Raw genomic sequence first — 16,231 nt, 5'->3', positions numbered from 1 at the left:
ACCCACCCAGGGACTGCTTTTGGACGTCCCACTGTCTGGGTCTCCCAATTAGGAGCGAAAAAGAAGAAGGGAATTTTGCTTACTTACCGTAAATTCCTTTTCTTCTAGCTCCAATTGGGAGACCCAGCACCCGCCCTATTTGTTCTTAGGGTTTCGTTTTTCGGGTGCACATGTTGTTCATGTTGTTTCTTAAGTTCTCCGATCGTGTTATCGGATTGAATTTGTTTTTGAAACTGTTATTGGCTTTCCTCCTTCTTGCTTTGGTACTAAAACTGAGGAATCTGTACTCCTACGGGAGGGTGTATAGCCAGAAGGGGAGGGGCCTTACACTTTTAAGTGTAGTTCTTTGTGCGGCCTCCAGAGGCAGTAGCTATACACCCACTGTCTGGGTCTCCCAATTGGAGCTAGAAGAAAAGGAATTTACGGTAAGTAAACAAAATTCCCTTCTTTTTTTTAAATTCCTTTTTATGTGAAATACATTGAAACTTTCACATAGTGGAATATACAGAAAATCCAGAAATATATTCCCTTCTCCTCAAACGCGGATAATCTGGATACTGGAAGTCCTGATAAATGACATGTCCTAATCATTGCATACCCTCTCCCAGTTATTCTTTTCATGCATATAATATTATAGCTATATATTAAAGGCCATGCATATAAATTCCTCATTTGAATTTCATGTAGTGATCAAACATGAAATCCAGCTTGTTAAGTCTGCAGATCATATGAAGCTACCATCCGAGAAAGCGCTCCGATCTCCCGATCCCATGTTGTCAGCACTCAGTAGACGGAGTAAATGGATGGTAAAAGGCTCTGTATCATCTCCACTCGTGATACACGTCCACTGTAAGAGCAGAATTGAGTCCTTCACATTCTTAACCCGTTTTGAGGGCCATGCCCCCTTCCTCATGATTCCCCAGGGTGGTACAAGTTTGTAGATACCAAGCCTGTATAGTTTTACTTTTATGTAGGTGGTGAAAAAAAAATATGAAATTTGTAAAAAAAAAATTGCTCTTTTGTCGCCATTTTCCAAGACCCGTAGTTTTTTCATTTTACAGAATCTGGGGATTAGTGATGACTTATTTTTTACGTCTTGAGTTGACGTTTTCAATTATATGATTTTTGCATAGATGCGATGTTTTGATTGCCTGTTATTGCATTTTAATGCAATGTTGCGGCAACCACAAAAAAGTAATTCTGGCGATTTGGAATTTTTTTCTTGCTACGCCGTGTACCGATCAGATTAATTGATTTTATATTTTGATTAAGCAATTCTTAACACGGTGATACCAAATATGTATTTTTTTTAAACTATTATTATTGTAAAAGGGGAGTGATTTGAACTTTTAGAGGTTTTTTTTTCATATTTTAAAAAAATAAATAAGTAAATAAAATATATACATAGATATATTTATAAACATATAACATCTATTTTTTAACATTGTTTATTGTGCTGCTAGTACCCTGTAGGGAACTTTATGCCTTTAACAGTTAGATCGCTTCTCTTGATAAGAGCGATGCTTCAGCATCGCTCTGATCAGAAGAAATGCTGTCCTCCTGTGAGTGTTGGCACAGAAACTACATCATGGCAGCAACAGGGGGTCATCATCTGACCCCAGGATGCCATGGCATTCCATTTGCGAAAATGGTGGCGGGGAACAGCGCGATCCCTGCCTGAGTATGTTAGATTGCGTTGTCAGAGTTTTTTTTAACAGGTGCGGGTGGATCGGACATTAGATCAGCAGACATGTGCGTGGAGTAATATGGGCTTGCTGTGCGAGCCCGCATTAAAGCAGCAGACATGGCCAAAGACGTACAGGTATGTCATTATGCATTTTTGGTGCATCTATTAATTTGATGAATTTTCAATATGATAAGCGTTATAACAATAACCGGACAGTGTGCAATGATTAAGATATGTCATTTATCAGGACTTCCAGTATCCAGATTATCTGCAATTGTGGAGAAGGGAATATATTTTTCAATTTTTCTGTATATTCTTCTATGTAAAAGTTTTAATGTATTTCACATGAAAAGGAACATTTTTAAAAAATTTAAATAAGGATTTTTAGCCGTTTTTTTGTTATTATATGGTCTGGAGTACACAACTTGGTAAGACTGTATTAAACAGCAAAATACAGTGGCTATTGTATTTTGCTTGAATATTGTTTTTACAAGCACTCCTTTTCTACAATGGAATAGTTCCTTTCACAGGCTAACTGCTTCCTACTCAGGTAAAGAATGGGGTGGTCTACTCCATTCATCTCCTGAGACAGAACTGCTCCTAGTCCAACTTCTGAGGCATCTGTCTGGCCCATAAATTTGTTCTTAAAGTCGGATGCCACCAGGGCGAACTGTTTACAGAGAGCTACCATCAATTCTTGAAATGCCATCTCCGCCTCCAAAGTCCTCTTGGCCAGAAATGACTTTGTCACCATAACGAGGTCAGTCAGGGGTGCAGCCACCGTGACAAAGTTGGGGGTTAACCTTCAATAGTATCCCACAATTGCTAGAAAGGCCTTAACCTGCTTCTTTGAATGTGGTCTTGATCAATTCTGGATCGCTTTCACATTGTTGATCTGGGGTTTCATTTTGCCTCTACCACTACTCAGCCAAGTATTTGTCCTCTTCTTTCCCCATTGCACATTTTTTATTTATGCATAGAAAACTCCACCTTCCTCAGAGCATCAAACATCGCCAGGACCTTTCCAAGATGACTTCACCAATCCGGGCTGAAGATTATGATGATGTTTAGGTATGCCGCTGAGTAATTCTTATGGCGTGCCATAATCCGATCCATGGCCTCTGAAAGGTAGCCAGAGCTCCATGCAGTTTGAATGGCATCCTGGGATTTGAGAAGCCCGTCTTCTCCTTAGCTTCTTGTTACATTGGAATTTGCCAATATCCCTTCGTTAGGTCCAATGTGGTTATATACTGTGATGATCAAGCCTCTCGAATAGCTCATCGACTCGAGCCATTGGATATGCATCAACTTGGAGACCTAGTTCCGTTTCTAATAATCACTACAGAACCTACATTTTCCATCCTGCTTCGGCACTAGGAGAATCAGGCTGGACCAGTCACTCTTGGATTCCACAATGACTCCCAAGTTTCTACATTCGCTTTGCCTCTTTGGAAATCAACTCTCGCCGGGAATTGGGAATACGGTAGAGTTTCAAATTTACCCGCACATGAAGTTCCGTCAGAAACTTGTGTTCTATACTCTGGAAACACCCCAGCAATTCAGAGAACAAGTCCCTGTTCTGCTGGGCCTTCGACAGTGACTTTGCCACAGTGACATCTTCAATGTCTGCTTCTAATTTGGCCATAAAACATGAAGCCTCAACAGTTCCCTATCTTGCCACAGCTTGATAAGATTCACGTGGTAGACATGGAAAGGCTTTCTTCTTCCAGGTTGATGGACTTTGTAATTCACCTCTCCAAGTTTCTCTACCACTTCATAGGACCCTTGCCTCTTGGCCAGAAACTTACTGTCTAACGTGGGAATGTGCAATAGCACTCTGTCCCCAGGGCTGAATTGTCTTACCCTTGCTGACCGGTTGTAGACCTTTGCTTGGCTTCTTGGGCCTGGAGGAGATGTCCTCTCACAATGGGCATTATCTTTGAAATCCTCTCCTGCATCTGCGTGATGTGCTTGATGACTGTCTTGTAGGGTGTTTTTTGTTTTTTAGAGAGAATACCACAGCACTAAATGAATGCAAAGTTAGAATGTTTGAATGGTGCATCTGACCTTATTCATGGCCGCAGCAGAAGAGGAGACACATGTGCGCCGCTGAAGATGCATGTTCAGCGTTAAAGCATTTTCAATTTGCAGTAATTTAGTGGCATGGTATTTTTTTCTAAAATAGTTGGTATTTTCTATCACTGAGCACTACAACTATAACCATTGAGTAAAAAAACCAAAAAACTGAGCTGTGACAAATGTTCAATAAACATGCAACATTACAAGCATGTGCATTGCAGCCTCAAGACTAGAAAAAAACCCAAGGAGAAAATTGTAGAAAAAATACCCTGACTATAAATAAATAAATTGCAAGTGCTTAATAAACAGGGTACTTAGTATATACATTTTTGCAAAAAGGTAAGAAGCTGTCTCACCTCGTCACGGTGTACCCATCTGAGACAGTCCCTAACCTACTAAAGTTAAAAACATATTCTGTACCTGACTAGTGTCATGTCAAAACTTCAATATGGATGGTAAAGTGGTTAGCTGGGTCCCAGATTAAATACACAGCAAAAAGTGAGAAGCAGGTGATTGTTCAGCCTCAGTATCAGGAGGGCTGCACCCCCAACTTGCATTAAAGCAAGATAACAGACAAAAAAACCAAAAAACTGAGCTGTGACAAATGTTCAATAAACATGCAACATTACAAGCATGTGCATTGCAGCCTCAAGACTAGAAAAAAACCCAAGGAGAAAATTGTAGAAAAAATACCCTGACTATAAATAAATAAATTGCAAGTGCTTAATAAACAGGGTACTTAGTATATACATTTTTGCAAAAAGGTAAGAAGCTGTCTCACCTCGTCACGGTGTACCCATCTGAGACAGTCCCTAACCTACTAAAGTTAAAAACATATTCTGTACCTGACTAGTGTCATGTCAAAACTTCAATATGGATGGTAAAGATGGTAAAATTTGCTGTGTATTTAATCTGGGACCCAGCTAACCACTTTACCATCCATATTGAAGTTTTGACATGACACTAGTCAGGTACAGAATATGTTTTTAACTTTAGTAGGTTAGGGACTGTCTCAGATGGGTACACCGTGACGAGGTGAGACAGCTTCTTACCTTTTTGCAAAAATGTATATACTAAGTACCCTGTTTATTAAGCACTTGCAATTTATTTATTTATAGTCAGGGTATTTTTTCTACAATTTTCTCCTTGGGTTTTTTTCTAGTCTTGAGGCTGCAATGCACATGCTTGTAATGTTGCATGTTTATTGAACATTTGTCACAGCTCAGTTTTTTGGTTTTTTTGTCTGTTATCTTGCTTTAATGCAAGTTGGGGGTGCAGCCCTCCTGATACTGAGGCTGAACAATCACCTGCTTCTCACTTTTTGCTGTGTATTTAATCTGGGACCCAGCTAACCACTTTACCATCCATATTGAAGTTTTGACATGACACTAGTCAGGTACAGAATATGTTTTTAACTTTAGTAGGTTAGGGACTGTCTCAGATGGGTACACCGTGACGAGGTGAGACAGCTTCTTACCTTTTTGCAAAAATGTATATACTAAGTACCCTGTTTATTAAGCACTTGCAATTTATTTATTTATAGTCAGGGTATTTTTTCTACAATTTTCTCCTTGGGTTTTTTTATAACCATTGAGTGCCTATTTGTCTTCTACTCCTGTAGAGTGTATCTTTGGCCTCCCAGGTCTCCTTCACTGTATCAAGGAGTTCCCAAGGGTTTCGGCCACACAGGAGTTCAAACAGAGAGAATCCGGTAGAGGTTTGTGGAACCTCCCCAATGGAAAACAGCCAGTACAGGAGAAGATAGTCCCAGTCCATCCTTCTCTACGACCTTCTTCAGCATAGCCTTTAAGGTTTTATGAAACCTTTTAACCGCCTGTCCATCTGCGGATGGTACACTGATGTTTGGAGGACTTTATACAATGCCTTCATCACCTTGCTCATAAAAATAGTTCCTTGGTCCGTCAGGATCTCCTTTCATATTTCTGTTCTGGCAAAGATATGGATCAACTCTCGAGCTATGCTTCTTGTGGACGAGTTTCTTCGGTGTACCTCCTCTGAGTACGGTGTTGCATAGTCAAGGACGACCAGTATATATTAATGTCCTTGTGTAGACTTTAACAAGTGGCCCCTCTAGATCCATTGCCATTCATTCAAACGGTTCCTCTATAATGGGAAATGGCACTAGGGGACTATGGAAGTGAAGTTTGGAGCGATAAGTTGGCAGGTGGAACAGGACCTACAATATTTTAATATCTCTCAGTGACATCCAAGCCAGTAGAATCTCCAAAGGATCCACTCTTGGGTTATGTCTTTGCCCAGATGACCACACAAAAAATGCAAGTGAGCCCTAGCCAACACCCAATGCCTATACTGCCCTAGTACCAACAGCTGCTCCATTGTTTCCTCTCTTAGCTTAGTCACACGTTAAGGTAAATCCCTATTCGCTGAAAAATGTGGGTACCTGATGTCGGGCCCCAGGATTTTGAGCCACCCCGTTTATGATGCACACATTATCAACGCCCCTTTTAGTGTTAGGTTCCTAAGTTGGGCAGTCCCAAATTCCCCTGGTCACCCCTAGCTCAGGGATGTTGGCCTCCGGGGCACTGCCTCCTTCTCATCGCCAACCAGAACACACAAGGGAAACCTATCAGACTCCGGCTCTCATGGGGCTTCTTTAGCGACGAACTGGCTGTTATCTGAACAATCGGGGAGTCCTATTTTCCCCCACAAGACCCAGAAAAAAGAAAAGTCCATGGCTATGATGATTGGGTGTAATAAGTCTTGGACCACACCGACATGGGATTCAGTACCCTAGGATGTCTCAGTGACCACTCTGGATTGTCTTTAGCATCCCCATGGATACATCGGATGCCAATCTTCTTTCCCGTGAATCAGCTGGAAAGAGGAAGTTTGGTGACCTTCATGAGGGCCACACTCTGAGTCTAGAAGTCCAATGTACACCATTTACTTTTACGGACATGCTAGTGGTCCCTTGCTAGATGGACAGTCCACACTGCAGGCCAGATATGTGTAGTATAAACACTGTTGAACCAGGCTACAGTTCATCTGATTAGTGGTCAGGGGACAGCGGGAGGCTATGTGACCTGGGCCATGACATCTCCAGCAGATCATGTCACCAGCTGAGGCATTTGGCACTATCTCAGCTGCCCCTTTGGACCTTGAATGACCCATTTTGGGTATTTGCCTTCTGTTTTAAGCCCCAATATGGATAAGGTAAGTTCTGTTGCCTCCCCAGGAAACCATCTACCACCTGGTACCTTTCCACCAGTCTGACTAGTCATCGGCGTTAAGAGGGCAATCCATGTCTGGCACTGGCCTCGGAAGGGAGTGCATGAACCATTCCATTACAACGTGCTCTACCATTTATGCTAGGGTAAAAGACTTTGGCTGTAACCACTTTTGGACCAGGTGTAGCAAGTCGATCATCTGGGAGTGAGGGGTTTTATCACTTTGATACGCCAAGAGGTAGACCCATTGCACCCTGACTGTCATTGTCACACCCAGGCTTGCCAATATTTCATTTTTAAATTTAGCATACTCGTTGCCATTCTGTGGGGCTAAGTCAAAAATAGGCCTTTGGTGATCATAACCTTGGATACCTAAGGTCCTGAACATGAGGTAAGTGACAGTGAATGAGAAGAACTATACTACATTTCTAATTGGAGGTATTTGCTAATATTATTATTATTACATCTGCTACATATTAGGATAGGATCTTTGAGATGGGAATAACCCTTTAATCCCTTACAGCATTACTGGTAGGCATTAGAATTGGTTGTTTTGAGAATGTCAGTATTACCATCTAATTTGTGCCAACAACAAGAAGCTGTCCTATTGACATGGAGCAATAATTTTGAAGAACTATTTAATCATCTAGTAGAATAGGGATGTGATGAATTGCTCAGGTTTTGAAGCTCCAATGCACTAGTAGATGTCTGCAATAATATGGCTGCACTGTGTGTGGGTTATACTTGGTGGAGATGACAGGATAAAGCTGATCATAGACCTTAGATGTTGTCTGGATCTTTTCACAATTTTCTGGTTATGGAAACTGCTGGTTACAATTAGGAGGTGACAAGTTGGATTATACAGGAGACCTGCAGCTCTGTGATATCTACTGCTGTCATGTTTAATATTTATTCTGGTATTCTAAATATTCCAACATCTCTTTGTGACTTTTACAATATTTCTTTCAGGGTGAACATCTGACCCATATTAATACTACAGAGACATGTGTGAGGGGTGATGAGCGGTGTAAAGAGGAGATTCCTACAGGTAACCGCTCTGATTTAATGAGCCATTCGCAGTTTCACTGTACCGTCTGTGTGTACTTACAAGTGCATGGCTTAATCTTTGAGACAAGCATATCCTACTGGCAGGATCAACCAGGTAGCCCTTCGGTGACCACTAAATGCAGAGAAGTCACAGATTCTTCTCCATTGCCTGGTGCAAGTGAATATGACTTTTTTTTTGTTTTGTTTGTGTATTTTATGTCTGTCCATTTTAGCACTTCTAACAAAGGAAAATAAATGTTACACTATTTTGTATGGTCTTCTCTGTAGAAGATAAGTCTATATTCACAGTTTTTACACTGGACTCTCTGCTTTGTGGATGTCTCTTAATTTACTTTTGAAGCTTGTCAGTTCCGGGGAGTTGATTACTGATGCAGAAAGCCACAGGGTGCACTGTTGTGTACAAGAGAATAGTACATAAATGTGGTAATTCTTTTTGTCATGCGTCTGGATTCAAACCCCTGAGCCTGTGGTCTGCTTCTTTTGTCCACCAAGCCACAGAAGATTCACATTTTCTTTGGGTGTTTAGTTCTATTATGGTAACAGGTATATTAATTTACTTGTTTGTCTGCCCATTCACTTTTCGGGTGCAAGTTTAAATACTTTCCCTCTGCTGGTATTTCCTGCTGATGATATTCTCATTTGGATGTCCAGTCATGCTGACGTTTGTTTATGCCAGTCAGTGAGACCAGCTAGGGATCATCTCTTTGCTCTTTATGTTCTTTACTCTGCACCTACCTGTTGTTTGTTGTTAGAAAGTGGGTGTCTTATTATTTAGCAGTATATACCCTATCTTGTATTTTGTTGTTTGTTTTACTTTGGGATCACTTTCTATCTCAGCACACCTTTCCTTCTGTAGATAAATTGCACTCTGCTCTGCTCTCTGGTTCTTAAGTAAGGAATGTGATGCACTTGACAGCCAACAAGGGAGAATATGTCCGAGCTGCCATCATTTAGTTGGTTGTCAGGGCTCTTCTAGTTTACGCAGAGACCATTAGGGACTGTGGAAGCAGTATCTATAGTCTGTACAGGAACTGGCAGGGTCAGTTGTAGTTTTTACTGTGTTGCCTATTTCCTATGTTAATTGCTATACAACCTAACATCACCTACCCACTCCATTTTGTGTGTTGAGAAGCCATCATGGACTTTGTGGACGCACTGTTAGTGCAATTGCGGTCCCTGTCCTTAGTGGTAGCAGACATCAAGCAGTATCAACAGCATGTCATCTGCCACTACAGAGGTTTTACTTTACCCAAAATCTTTTTCTGAGTTAAAAGCCTGCTTTACACGGGACGACCGATCGTGCGATTTCACGATCGATTGTACCCGCCCCCGTCATTTGTGTGTCACGAGCAAATCGCTGCCCGTGTCGCACAAAGTAGTGAAACCGCCGTCACTCGTACTTACCTGCTGAGCAACCTCGCTGTGGGCGGCGAACGTCCACTTCCTGAATGGGAAGGGACGTTCGGCGTCACAGCGACGTCACACAGCCGCCAGCCAATAGAAGCGGAGGGGCGGAGATGAGCAGGATGTAAACATCCCGCCCACCTCCTTCCTTCCGCATAGCCGGTGGGAGCCGTGGGACGCAGGTAAGCAGAGTTCATCGCTCCCGTGGTAGCACACGGAGCGACGTGTGCTGCCACGGGACCGATGAACAACCGGCACAAGTAAAAATAAACGATATTATGAAACTGAGCGAAGAGTACACGACTCACGATTTGTGAGCGATACTGCGTCGCTCAGAGGTTTCACATGAGACGATGTCGTGTATGATGCCGGATGTGTGACACGAAAACCGTGACCCCGACGATGCATCGCACAATCCGTCGTCTCATGTAAAGCACCCTTAACCCCTTCACCCCCGGCCACTAAAACACCCTAATGACCGGGCCATTTTTTGCAATTCTGACCAGTGTCACTTTGACAGGTTATAACTCTGGGACGCTTCAACGGATCCTGGCAATTCTGAGATTGTTTTTTCGTGACATATTGTACTTCATGTCAGTGGTAAATTTAGGCCGATATTTTTTGCGTTTATTTGTGAAAATTTAGGAAATTTGGCGAAAATTTTGAAAATTTCGCAATTTTCAAACTTTGAAAATTTATGCCCATAAATCTGAGAAATATGTCACACAAAATAGTTACTAAATAACATTTCCCACTTGTCTACTTTACATCAGCGCAATTTTCGAAACAAATTTTTTTTTCGTTAGGAAGTTAGAAGGGGTCAAAGTTCATCAGCAATTTCTCATTTTTCCAACAAAATTTAGAAAATAATTTTTTTTAGGGACCACATCACATTTGAGGTGACTTTGAGAGGCCGAGGTGACAGAAAATACCCAAAAGTGACCCCATTCTAAAAACTGCACCCCTCACTCTGCTCAAAACCACATCCAAAAAGTTTATTAACCCTTTAGGTGCTTCACAGGAACCAAAGCAATGTGGAAGGAAAAAATGAAAATTTTACTTTTTAACACAAAAATGTTACTTTAGCCATAAAATTTTCATTTTCACAAGGGAGAAAAGAGAAAGTGCACCCTACAATTTATTGTGCATTTTCTCCTGAGTACGCCGATACCCCATATGTGGTAAAAATCAATTGTTTGGGTGCACAGCGGAGCTCGGAAGGGAAGGAGCGCCATTTGAATTTTTGAACGCAAAATTAGCTGCACTAATTAGCGGACGCCATGTCGGGTTTGAAGACCCCCTGAGGTGCCTAAACAATGGAGCTCCCCCACAAGTGACCCCATTTTGGAAACTAGAGCCCTCAAATATTTTTTCTAGATGTTTGATGAGCACTTTGAACACCTGGGGGCTTCACAGAAGTTTATAACGTTGAGCCGTGAAAAGAAAAAAAAAATTTTTTACCACAAAACTGTTGCTTCAACTAGGTAGCTTTTTTTTTCACAAGGGTATTGGGAAAAAATGCAACATAAAATATATTGTCCATTTTCTCCTGAGTACGCAGATACCTCATATGTGGTGGAAATCAAATGTTTGGACACACGGCAGTGCTCGGAATGCAAGGAGCGCCATTTGAATTTTTGAACGCAAAATTAGCTGCACTAATTAGCGGACGCCATGTCGGGTTTGAAGACCCCCTGAGGTGCCTAAACAATGGAGCTCCCCCACAAGTGACCCCATTTTGGAAACTAGAGCCCTCAAATATTTTTTCTAGATGTTTGATGAGCACTTTGAACACCTGGGGGCTTCACAGAAGTTTATAACGTTGAGCCGTGAAAAGAAAAAATTTTTTTTTTACCACAAAACTGTTGCTTCAACTAGGTAGCTTTTTTTTTCACAAGGGTATTGGGAAAAAATGCAACATAAAATGTATTGTCCATTTTCTCCTGAGTACGCAGATACCTCATATGTGGTGGAAATCAAATGTTTGGACACACGGCAGTGCTCGGAAGGCAAGGAGCGCCATTTAAATGCAAAATTAGCTGCACTAATTAGCGGACGCCATGTCGGGTTTGAAGACCCCCTGAGGTGCCTAAACAATGGAGCTCCCCCACAAGTGACCCCATTTTGGAAACTAGAGCCCTCAAATATTTTTTCTAGATGTTTGATGAGCACTTTGAACACCTGGGGGCTTCACAGAAGTTCATAACGTTGAGCCGTGAAAAGAAAAAATTTTTTTTTTACCACAAAACTGTTGCTTCAACTAGGTAGCTTTTTTTTTCACAAGGGTAACAGGAAAAAATGCACCATAAAATGTATTGTCCATTTTCTCCTGAGTACGCAGATACCTCATATGTGGTGGAAATCAAATGTTTGGACACACGGCAGTGCTCGGAAGGCAAGGAGCGCCATTTAAATGCAAAATTAGCTGCACTCATTAGCGGACGCCATGTCAGGTTTGAAGACCCCCTGAGGTGCCTAAACAATGGAGCTCCCCCACAAGTGACCCCATTTTGGAAACTAGAGCCCTCAAATAATTTTTCTAGATGTTTGGTGAGCACTTTGAACACCTGGGGGCTTCACAGAAGTTTATAGCGTTGAGCCGTGAAAAGAAAAAAAAAATTTTTTACCACAAAACGGTTGCTTCAATTAGGTAGCTTTTTTTTTCACAAGGGTAACAGGAAAAAATGCACCATAAAATGTATTGTGCATTTTCTCCTGAGTACGCAGATACCTCATATGTGGTGGAAAGTAATTGTTTGGGCGCACGGCGGGGCTCAGAAGAGAAGGAGCGCCATTTGACTTTTCAAACGCACAGACGCAGTGCACTGATCGGCCGCTGCAGGACGCATGGTCGGATGCGATAAAAAAAGCGTCGGGGATACGGAAAAAAAAAGTCACGCCAAAAATTGACCATGGATGCCGATCCGTTATGTGCATCCCTGATCAGCGCTCGGCGGGACGCACAGACGGATGCCATACAAAAATTGTCGCGAATACGGAAAAAAGTCACGCCAAAAATTGAGCAGGGATGCCGATCCGTTATCTGCATCCCTGATCAGCGCTCGGCGGGACGCACGGACGGATGCGATACAAAAAGCGTCGCGAATACGGAAAAAAGTCACGCCAAAAATTGAGCAGGGATGCCGATCCGTTATCTGCATCCCTGATCAGCGCTCGGCGGGACGCACGGTCGGACGCGATACAAAAAGCGTCGCGAATACGGAAAAAAGTCACGCCAAAAATTGAGCAGGGATGCCGATCCGTTATCTGCATCCCTGATCAGCGCTCGGCGGGACGCACGGACGGACGCGATACAAAAAGCGTCGCGAATACGGAAAAAAGTCATGCCAAAAACTGACCACGGATGCAGATCCGTTATCTGCATCCCTGATCAGCGCTTGGCGGGACGCACGGACAGATGAAGTGTAAAAATGGACAGGATACAAGAAAAAAAAAAAAAAAAGTTATACTCACAGTACCAAGAGGATCACTGACCAGAAGAGTTGCAGAGGAACAAGAAGGCAGTGAGATAGACAGCTTTACACCAGCAGCAGGCAGGACGTTGGACAGATCAGCAGAAGGACCCAGCGATGGAGGCAGATGTGATCGGGCCAGTGAAGACCTCGGACGACCCGTGAAGGCAGGTAAGAGGACGTCGGGGGGGGGGCAGGGGGGGATGGGGAGAGGGGGGGGCAGAGGGGGGGCAGATGGGGGGGGGGTTAGAGGGAGAGCAGAGGGGGCGGAGAAGCAAAAGCAGAAGGAAGGAACCTTGGAAGCAGATGACAGAGGAGGCAGGCAGAGCGCGTGGGGAGCAGATCGGGATGCCGGGGGGCAGATCGGGGCGTAGGGGGGCAGATCGGGGCGTAGGGGGGCAGATCTGGGGGGGCACGGGCAGGGGCCTTCACGGGAGCGCGCAGGGGCCTTCACGGGAGCGCGCAGGGGCCATCGCCGGAGCGCAATACTTACCTTTGGAGCTGGCGCGGTGACAGCAGAGGGGGCGTCTGCGGCGGCAGCTGCGGTGGCGTGGTACCAAAAGTACCAGCCACTCCACGCTGCAGCCATGTTGGGGGAGGGTCCCCAGAGCAGTACAGGCCTGGGGAGGGCGGCCACCTCCAGATCAGACCGCCCCACTGCACACTGATTGGAGCGATTGCGCGTCATAGCACGATCGCTCCAATCAGTGCTGCAGGGGCTGGGGGCGGCATGTTTGAGGTCCACCTATGATATGCTGCAGCAGCTGCGGCATCTCATAGCTGGATCTCACAGGATCGCACTAATTCGGGCATTATTTTTGCCGAAATTAGTGCGATCGATGTGGTTGGCGGTTCCGATTTGAACAGCCAATCACATCGATCGTCGATAGGGGGTGGCGATGCCGCCCCCCCTGGGGTCAAGCAAAGGTCCCCTGCTGTAAGAAACAGCAGGGGACATCATTTGAAAGCCGTTGCTATGGCCACGGCAATCAAATGAAGTTTAGGCAGTAAAATTACGTCCCTGGTCGTTAAGTCACGTTAAAATAGGACGTAATTTTACTGCCCGCGGTCGTGAAGGGGTTAAGGTAAATTTAATGGAGTGTTTAGAAGGGGACGAAAGTAAGTTTTCTATCTTTCTTTCTTTGTTTAAGTTGTATTTTCATCTCCAGCCTGCCTCATCTGGAGGAGAGAATCAGTGTGTGGGTATTATTCTGTAGTTACTTCATTGAGATCCTCAAATTTGGGCATTTTCTCTGCCTGAGGATTCTCCAGTTTTTTCCTCAGTTGACACCTTTTTGTCTGTTCTGGCACTCATTTATGATGACCTCAATAAATTTGCTGTTGCTGAATCAATGATTTTCAGGTTGGTTCAGGAAAATTGTAAAGTGGAGGACTACTGCTCCCAGTTGAGACGCTGCCTAGTGGAAACCTCTTGCAATGACCCACATAAGGCCTTCCACTTCACCAGTCGCTGCGGGATTTTTCTTTGTTAAAATAAAAGATGGAGGTTGCGTCCTTGTTTGGATTATGGAGAGGTTAATAAGATTGCTCCAAACCTACTACCTCTAAAGGCCACTTTACACACTGCGATATCGGTACCGATATCGCTAGCGTGCGTTCCCGCCCCCATCGGTTGTGCGACACGGGCAAATCGCAGCCCGTGTCGCACAACATCGCCCGGACCCGTCACACGTACTTACCTGCCTAGCGACATCGCTGTGACCGGCGAACCGCCTCCTTTCTAAGGGGGCAGTCCGTGCTGCGTCACAGCAACGTCACTAAGCAGCCGCCCAATTGAAGCGGAGGGGCGGAGATGAGCGGAACAAACATTCCGCCCACCTCCTTCCTTCCGCATAGCGGCTGGCGGCAGGTAAAGAGAAGTTATTCGTTCCTGCGGTGTCAGACATAGCGATGTGTGCTGCCGCAGGAGCGACGAACTACTTCGTACCTGCAGCTCCAGCGATATTTGAGAATGGACCCACATGTTGCCGATGAGCGATTTTGCACGTTTTTGCGACTATGCAAAATCGCTCATAGGTGTCACATGCAACGGCATCGCTAATGCGGCCGGATGTGCGTCACAAATTCCGTGACCCCCAACGACTTCACATTAGCTATTTTGCAGTGTGTAAAGCCCCCTTTATCCCTAATCTGTATAATCAACTAGCAGGGACCAAGTAGTTTTCTAAACTGGATTTCAGAGACATAGTGATGAATGAACATGCTCGCCACTTCTTGATATTAAACCAAGAATGTGGGTTATTGAGCGCTACTTAAGTACTAAATATAATGTAAGTCAATTGGAAACGCGAATATTTTTAAACTGCGATTTTCGCTGCTTGATCGAATAACGATCATTAGAGAGGAACATATAACCTCATACCTTTTCGGCCAGCTGACAAGTGTATTGCGACTCACAAATCGTGAGTCGTGTACTCGTCGCTAGGTTTCATAAAATTGTTTAATTAAAATGGCGCCGGTTGTTCATCGCTTCCGTGGCATCACACGTTGCTCCGTGTGACACCCCGGGAACGATGAACACAGCTTACCTGCGTCCCGCGGCACCCGCTGGCTATGTGGAAGGAAGGAGGTGGGCGGGATGTTTACATCCAGCTCATCTCCGCCCCTCCGCTTGTATTGGCCGGCTGCCGTGTGACATCGCTGTGACGCCGAACGTCCCTCCCACTTCAGTAAGTAGACGTTCGTCGCCCACAGCGAGGTCGTCTGGAAGGTAAGTACGTGTGACGGGGGTTAAACGAGTTTGTGCGCCACGGGCAGCGATTTGCCCGTGACGCAAAAACGACGGGGGCGGGTACGATCGCTCGTGCTATCGCACGATAGATCGACTCGTGTAAAGCAGGCTTTAGACTGCCTTCAAGACACCCAAGGGTCATTTTGAAAATTTGGTGATGCCATTCGCTTTGACCAATTCTCCAACAGTGGTTCAGAACTTCATAAATTATATATTTTCTTCTCTACTGGATACATTTGTAGTGATATACTTTGATAATATCTTGGTGATTTATTCAGGTGCTCATTAGTAGCATCAGGGGCATGTTCGACAGGTGCTTTAAGTTCTTTGTGACAATTATTTAAAAGCTTTATTTTTTTTGCTTGGTTTGATTGCTATCTGACATATCTCCCTGGTACTAAGATTGTTAAGGGGAACCTATCCAGTCTTTTTTTTATATTAAACTGCCATGAATGTGTTCTATATGATGCAACCTGTGTTTTTTGGGTTTTTTTTAAATCCATGTATTTATATTAAAAAAACACAACTATATGCTTAGCTGAAAGCAGTACATACAGTA

General features: G+C 43.9%; 2 protein-coding genes across 2 annotated transcripts in view; both read left to right on the top strand.

The window, feature by feature from the left end:
• The window catches only part of LOC142310542 (uncharacterized), a 33,950-nt gene extending 25,633 nt beyond the window's left edge, over positions 1-8,317 (top strand). Inside the window, exons 10-11 of the mRNA XM_075348063.1 lie at positions 7,945-8,137; positions 8,256-8,317. Coding sequence (XP_075204178.1) covers positions 7,945-8,137; positions 8,256-8,317 — 255 coding nt within the window. The remainder of the gene's footprint in view (positions 1-7,944; positions 8,138-8,255) is intronic.
• The window catches only part of LOC142312062 (uncharacterized), a 275,265-nt gene that overhangs the window by 178,424 nt on the left and 80,610 nt on the right, over positions 1-16,231 (top strand). The window lies entirely within an intron of this gene.

Source organism: Anomaloglossus baeobatrachus, chromosome 5, assembly GCF_048569485.1.
Source record: "Anomaloglossus baeobatrachus isolate aAnoBae1 chromosome 5, aAnoBae1.hap1, whole genome shotgun sequence".
Lineage (NCBI taxonomy): Eukaryota > Metazoa > Chordata > Amphibia > Anura > Aromobatidae > Anomaloglossus > Anomaloglossus baeobatrachus.
Note: the sequence above shows the minus strand (reverse complement) of the source record. Positions and strands in the feature narration are given on the sequence as shown.